The sequence below is a fragment of the Wolffia australiana genome, chromosome 10 (assembly GCF_029677425.1).
Source record: "Wolffia australiana isolate 7733 chromosome 10, ASM2967742v1".
In the NCBI taxonomy this organism is placed as follows: domain Eukaryota; kingdom Viridiplantae; phylum Streptophyta; class Magnoliopsida; order Alismatales; family Araceae; genus Wolffia; species Wolffia australiana.
Genome location: NC_135844.1, coordinates 5126070 through 5133735, shown reverse-complemented (window position 1 = coordinate 5133735; position 7666 = coordinate 5126070). Strand labels below are relative to the sequence as shown.

Below are 7666 nucleotides of genomic sequence, written 5' to 3'. Positions count from 1 at the left end.
GGAGATGTCGATATGACCGGGGTTGACTCCACAAAAAATAGTGAAGCCCCCTCCTCTTCTTGGACGACGTGGGCCTGCTCCTTCTTGGACTTTGAGCGGCACTCACGAGCCTAGTGGCCCAACTTCCCGCATTTTCTGCACTCATCGTTGGACCGGCCAGAGTTGCCCGACGAAACCTTCTTGTTGCCTCGGGCTGGCCCACGCCCACGTCTGCCACGGCGTGCTGAGTTGCTGCTTCCTCTGCCAACATACTGCTTCTTTTGGCGCGCATTTCACTCCTCCTCCGTCAGGTACAGCTTGCCCTCGTGGTGCATCGACGACGGCGTCTCTTCAAAGGCATCCTTCGCCGCCTTGAGCCGGCCCGTCAGATCCGCAACAGTGAGCGTTGATACGTCAAGCAACGTAGTGATGGCGACCACGATCTGCCTGAAACGTTGGGGGACACTACGAATTATTTTCTCAACCACTTGCGTCTCTTCGATTTTGTCGCCGAGAGTGGTGAGAGTCGACGCCATGCTGTTGAGACGAAGCGCGTAGTCCTCAACAGACTCTCCCTCCTTGAAAGTCGCCAAGTCGAACTGTCGCCGCAAGTTCTGAGCCGACGTCTTCCTCACACGGTCATCACCGATCCGCATGGTTGCGATAGCTTCCCATGCTTCCTTGGCCGTCTCCTTCTCTGCAATCACCGGCCACATCTCCGATGGCACGGCACTGCAGAGCGCGTCGACCACCTGCATTTCTTCATGGGGTTCGGCGCCGCCTTCCTCGATGGCGCTCCAAAGCAGCTGGGCCTTAAGCTTCACCCTCATGAGAAGCGCCCATTCTGAGTAGTTGGTCTTGGTGAGCATCGGAAACCCGGTCCCGGCACTCACCTCACGAATCACCCTCTGCACGATGCCGTCCTTCCTTCCAGCCATCAGTGTGTGTTGATTGCGCGGTCACGATTCCAGCGGCTACACACTGCCACGATCGACTCCCTGCCCGCAACCCTGGCTCTGATACTACTTGTCAGATACTCGTCGGAGAAAACGACGTGGTTGGACGTCGCCGGCGAGATCACCTTCAAGCACCAATGACACAAGAAGAAGAAAGGCTCTTGGAACTCAGAAAACATATATAAAAAAGAACTGATTACATCGTCTTAAATAGAGGAGCAGAAGCGGAAGTTAAAATAACTTCCTTTCCCACGTTCTGCTCACATGGGTTGACGTGGAGAAATTCCAGCATAACCGTGGAGTTATGCGTCCACGTTTCCACGTGCAAAGGTCACCTTGACAGGTCTTCTTTCTTTCACGCGCACACACTCCATCGACATCTTTTCTTCTCTGAATCTTTCGATATCGTTCGTTCCTATCTGTCTGTCGTTCGATTTGGGGAACCACACCTTGCAAAAGTTTTCCCACATCAACGAATTTTGCCCACCGCAACTCACACCGACTCATTCTTTTTGACCCGTAAGCTTGGACGTAAGCTTTTCCCCTGCACCTAAGCTTGGACGGGATTTCTTTATACTAAAATCCAAAGAGAGCGGACATTATGTGCCCCCTATTCAACTGCCAGCCGTGTATTCCCAATTCAGCATGTTAATCTTGACTAAGTTTTTTTAGGAGTTAGTTTTTAATGGTGCAATGGAAAAACCAAGCCAGCATGGATCAGCGGCCTTGGACGACCAAGTCCTTAGTTAGCTGTGTGGTCATGTTTAGTTTGAATCTATAGGCAGTAATGGGGAATGCTTATAAACATTTCTGATCTCTTTTGTTGTAGCGGTTTCTTCGGTTGACTTGAGTGTTATTTCTTCTTCTTTATCTGTGTGAGATCAAGAGAGTGAATGGTTCCAACACTAAAAGCCCCATTTTATGTTAGCCGCAAATGTTAAAACCTGCAGTGTTACAAATTGCAGAGCCGCGAGGCGACGAAAACGAAGGAGAAATGAATGTTGGCTGTGGGAAGCTGAGAGTTTCTCAAGAACCTACTAATTCAGGCAAAGAATGTAGAGGAAGAAAGAAGAAGAAGACTCGTGAAAAAAAAAATCACCGTATCATTTCATCAAACACATACTGTCCTTTGTAGGAGTTTTACACGTGGAGAGAGAAAGAAAAGCGTTAACTAACTCCACGGCTTAGTTGGCATCTGTCTGACGTGGCCAAATCCTGGCCGTAATAACTCGTTCAAGTGGGTGGTCGAGATTAGTCTGTAACAAGCTCCGTCACGACCTGGAACAGAAAAGAGTTACCAGAAGAGGAAAAACCCCGACGTTCTAGAAATGGGATTCGGCGGTCCTCCGGGCGAGCTTGAGCAATACCCATCAATGAAGACCCCCCGTCTTCGTCCTCTCCACGATGATAGTTATGTTGATTACCTTTTACTTTCTGAGAAGGGCCAAGAATAAGAAGGGAAGTGGGACATATCTTCTACCTCCAGGACCTCGAGGACTACCTCTTCTAGGCTTCCTACCCTTCCTCCGTGCCGATCTTCACGCATGCCTCAAAGAGCTCGCCGACGTACATGGCCCTGTAGTGAGCCTCTGTCTTGGGGCCAAACTTTGCGTCGTGCTGACCTCTCAAGAATCGGCTTTGGAAGCTCTTAAATACCAGGACATCGTCTTTGCCAACCACTCCACTCTAGCCGTGGCCCCCGTTTCTTCGTATGGCTGCTCGGATATTCTCTGGGCGCCATATGGCCCCCACTGGCGCATGGTACGTAAAGTCGCTGTGCGTGAGCTGCTCAGCCCCGCCACTCTCGACGGCCTCTACAATGTACGCATGAATGTAGTAAAAAAGATGGTGGAGGAGGTGAAGGCGAGTGCTGGCAAGTTAGTGAATTTACGCAAGCTTGTCAAAGCGGTAGCGATGAATTCGATGATGGGAATGCTGTGGGGAGAGTTTGCGTCGCAGGAAGTGAATACAAAAGGCTGTGCGAAGGAACTCCACAGGGCAATTGATGAACTTTTCGATTTGTGGGCTGTGCCCAATATCTCTGATTTCTATCCTGCTCTAGCTTGGCTTGATCTTCAGGGGTTGGAAAAGCAGGCGAGGAAATTGTCTGCCACCATCAGTCGTGTATTTAATGATATCATTCAGCAGCGGTTGACAACGCTAGAGCTGGCAGCCCGGGAAGGCTACGAAGGAATAACCAGGTAACTGAGTTATGACTCATTTTGAAAAGCATGTGTTCCATTTCTGGATCTCTAGAAAAATATTAGCTGAGACGTTTTCTAATCCTGGCTTTGTATCAGACCTTTTATCGTGAATTTCTGTTTGTGGATTCTATCTGGATTACAATTGTGGTGCTACAAATGTCTCGTTAATTAGATATTACATCGGTGTTTGATGGTTTAATACATTCAAAGTTTGTTTTAGTCTTTAGGATTTACCTTTAAGCTCCAAGTGTAAGCTAGTCTTAAATTAGTTACCTGGTTGTTCTTTCACAGAGTCCAAGGGAAGACTATGGAAGGGAGTAAAAGGGATTTCCTCCAGGTGCTGCTGGATATTGCACAGAGCACCGATTCCCAGTCCACTATGAGTATGGACATGATAAAGGCTTTGTTAATGGTGATCATCTCTAATATCTGATCTCTAATCATCCCTAACCTCTTCATCATGCATATCATTATTGTGGACCTAAACTCTGGAGTTGTTCATAGGACACAGTTGGCGCAGGAATCGACACCACTACTACCACAGTGGAGTGGGCCATGGCTGAGCTTCTTTATCATCTTGATAAGATGAAGAGGGCTAAGGAGGAAATCGCTGAGGCACACTGTCGAAGAGGCACACTTACCTAGGTTGAGGTACCTTAACACTGTGTTCAAGGAGACTTTACGCCTCCATCCGGTACTGCCTTTGTTGGTGCCCTGTTCCCCCAGCTCCAACAGCACCATTTTGGGATATACAATTCCAAAGGGGACTAAAGTTTTCATCAATGTGTGGGCCATACAGAGAGACTCTCGGGTTTGGGAAGACGCCACAAAGTTTGAACCAGAAAGGTTTCTATCTGAATGTGGTGTAGGGGATTACAATGATGGCACCTTTCGCTTCCTCCCTTTTGGGGCAGGTAGGAGGGCGTGTGCTGGCAACTCTCTTGGAAAGAGGATGGTTATGTTTGTTCTTGCATCGCTGCTGCACTCCGCTGACTGGGTTCTACCAGAAGGATGTGATCCAGAATCAGGGCTGAAGGAGAAGTTTGGGTCTCTGCTAAAGAAACATGAGCCTTTATTTGCCATTCCCACTGAACGCGAGCAGTAAATGTAATATCTTCCAACTCTAAAATATCGCTGGGTCCTAGTGAAATTGCAACTCTGGACTTAGTTGCCTAAAGGAAAATGCAAGGAGCAGTTCAAGTTGTGGATGGCCCACCGGCTAAACTCCCAGAACCCATGTAATCTGTCAGGAGAAGATGATGATGATGTCTTTATTATGGTCTTTAATTCTTCGCCACCACTCAGCCTTCTCCCTTATCTGTCAGTCGCTCTGTCATGCCTAAGTCAAGGACCGACTGAACAGATGTTTCACTCGTACTCAATAAGGCGGCATACTGAGTTTCAATGACGCGGGACGAACTCCACTTAAAACGGCACATCCAAGCTTCAGGCCATGGAAATCGGCGAATAATGGGAGCTTTTATGAACCTCGATAATATCTCAGGAGAAGACGATAAACTTATTTCGTAGAATCACCAGGAAACGAACTTTTATGAACCTCGATTGTATACGCTTGTTTCGTAAACGTTTTCGATCCCAGTATTTAGAACTCAAATAATTATTTGCTGTTAAATAGTTTCATCGTTTTGATGTAGAAAAATAACAATAAAAATTATTCAAATGCGCCTTTTCTGAGTGTCTGCGGAGACACTAACCATTGCATGTTATTATTCGTCATTTTATTTTCTCTAATCGTACGGCCTGAGAAGAAGCTATCTCTGTATATCCATCCTTTTAATCGGGTGAGGGTCCTTCAAAAGAAAACTATAAGTTAATCAAGAACCAATCAACAGGTGCGCATAAAGTACCCTAAAGTAATATATCGATGTATACATTCTTGTAAGATTTTTCTTAAATTTTCGAAATATGAAGTGCATTTAAGTTTTGTTGGACCACTGAAGATCAAACCGGCCAAAAAGAACTCAAATTAAGGCCCCCCGTACTTTGCGAGCGATCATCGAATCTGTCTCCATCTTTCTTATGAGCTATTGGCACACTCTAGAGTGGAAACAAATTACAGATACAGGTCTGTTATACATTTCATGAGTTCTTACCTACTACAGTTTCCCCGACTGAACCCGTCCGGCGTACTTTGATCTGCCAACCCGTCAAGCCTACTGAATAGTGAACAAATTATGCTCCTCGGCGAAAGAAGTACTCAGCAGCAGAAATTACATGCCACATCTCTCAATTATCTGGCTTTTTCATATCTATCGATCTAGCGCAGAAGCCTGGGGACTTAGCCGCCCAAGGGAAAGTTCACGGAACAGTCCAAGTTGTGGACAGCCCGCCGGCTAAGCTACCAAACCCCGCTTAATACGAAAGAGAATGACGCTGTCTTTAATACGGTCTTTGTAGCTCCGTCAGCTCTCAGTCCTCTCCTTAGCCGGCAGCAGCTCTGTCATGTCTAAGTCGAGGGCCCCCTGAATATATGTTTAACTCGAAGGAAATATGGCGGCATATCCGCCTGGTCAAGAGACGAAGTGAAGACCCAGCAACGGTCGTAGTGAGACGGTTTCACTATGTCTCTTGAACCAGTGGACCATTGTCTCCTGAATAAGATTTAGTCTGCGGAATCGGTGGATAACAATCGCAACCGTGCAGGTTAATGCCTCAGCCCCCATTTTCATCTCCGCGAAACGCTGTCGTTCACCTTACCCACCGGTACAAGTGAAGCCGGTGGCTTTTGCGATCAACCGCACGTTGGCAGACGAGTAAAATCGAGAATCAATTAGTAGATGGTCATAAAAGACCTAAAAATCAATGTATTGATGTCTACATTACCGTGAGATTTTGCGAAGTTTCTGAATACGAAGAGGATTTTAATATACTTGCACCACTGGAAATCATCACAACTGAAAACAAATCCACTTAAGCCCCTCCCCAAACCCATATTTTGCAAGAGATCATCGGAACTGTCTCCATCTTCGTCGAAAGCCAAGCGCCAGTTCGGACTGGATTAAAAAAAATGCATATACCGCAATACATTCAATGGCTTCGTACCAACTAGATTTATTATTGAATTAATGCCGTCGACCAGCTTGTGCAGCCAACTCGTCAAACCCTGTAAATAATGAATAAATAACGCTCCTCGGCCAATTAAAAGGCCGCCCAAGAAACTGTTTAAGAAGTTCATGCGACATCCCCGAAGCTTTGACCTGAAGAGGGATGCTGATTAGGCCAAGCGTTGCTAATCCGTCCCGATGCGTGGACCATGCGTACTGGTTTCCAGGGTCCTTCGTCTCTTCCGACATAAAAGTAAAGAGATTCAACCAAAAACTTCGTTTAGGCGGGGGTGGAGACATAAAAGTGAGTTTAGACCAGATCCCCTTCTCGAAGACCCTCAGAGTCTTGAGAAAGACACAGAAGGTCTTCATAACTGAGGGGTCATATCTTTGTTATTCCCATCTGTCTACAAATGGAGGGTATAGACACTTTCAAAGGCTTACACTCATGGACCATAAATGTCTTAAAATTGTGATAACACGAGAAGGAGAATAAGAGAACAATGATGTGTCTGAGTTGTAATTGTTGGGCGCACACACTCGCAGAAGATTACTTGGACGTGAACCAATGCAGAAGATGTAGGTGATGATCCCAAGACGATACGAGGACAAACACCGAGGCGTAGTCGTTAGCCTCGTCACGTCCCCTCGTCGTCACGAGAGCACCAACTCCAAAAGTGAGAGAGAGGGAAGAAGGAAGAAACTTCTAGTTCAAATGAACTTTCAAGAAACTCTTCTCAACTCAAAGGGAGAAAAGAAGAATACATCAAGGGATGTTGGGGCGAATGCCCCCTAAAAACTAGGCACTATCCTAGAAAGTAGGCACAATCCTATTTTCAAGGATGTGCTACATCATCCTACTTTCAAGGATGTACCAAGTCATCCTACTTTTTAGGATGTACCAAGTTAACCCCCACAATCCTGAAACTTAGGGCTGGGGGATTTGACATTTCCAACAGTAATGCAAATATTTCAAATTAAAACTAAAAGTCTTGATCTGATGAATCTTTAAGTCGCTAAAGAACTATCTGAAACGTTTATCGATTTCAAATGAGCTCCCACATAATGGAATAGCCCTTGCGTCCAACACATAGCGGAAGGAGATATGAATTTCAATGACGAATCTAACTTCTATTTTCATATCACTTTCAGAATCCGGAGAAGCGAACTCACGTGCTACTGACATCAAGACGATGCCATCATGTGTGGATGAACAATGGATAACAGTTTGTTCTTGGTTCTTTTTTAAAGCCCTGATTTAGATGAATGTTCGACAAATATGAAGTAAATCGTAGATAAGACGCAATCAAGATGAACGTATCAAAAACATCGGTAGGAATCAACGAGATATGAAGTTAGAAATTGATGCGAGCTGCCTGATCTTGAAAAGGAAGGCAATGGAAGTTGGCCTTCTCACTAAGTCAATGCTTCAGATGGTTACGTTATCCATTTTACTCAGCAA

General features: G+C 45.9%; 1 protein-coding gene and 1 pseudogene across 1 annotated transcript; one reads left to right on the top strand and one right to left on the bottom strand.

Annotated features, from left to right (window-relative positions):
• Window positions 1–272: 272 nt before the first annotated feature.
• On the bottom strand, window positions 273–917 carry LOC144708254 (uncharacterized). Its single transcript, XM_078581507.1, has one exon. It carries the CDS (start codon window positions 915–917, stop codon window positions 273–275), a length of 645 nt encoding a protein of 214 aa, XP_078437633.1.
• A 1033-nt stretch (window positions 918–1950) lies between these two features.
• On the top strand, window positions 1951–4510 carry LOC144708253 (cytochrome P450 76C3-like; annotated as a pseudogene).
• Window positions 4511–7666: the final 3156 nt, after the last annotated feature.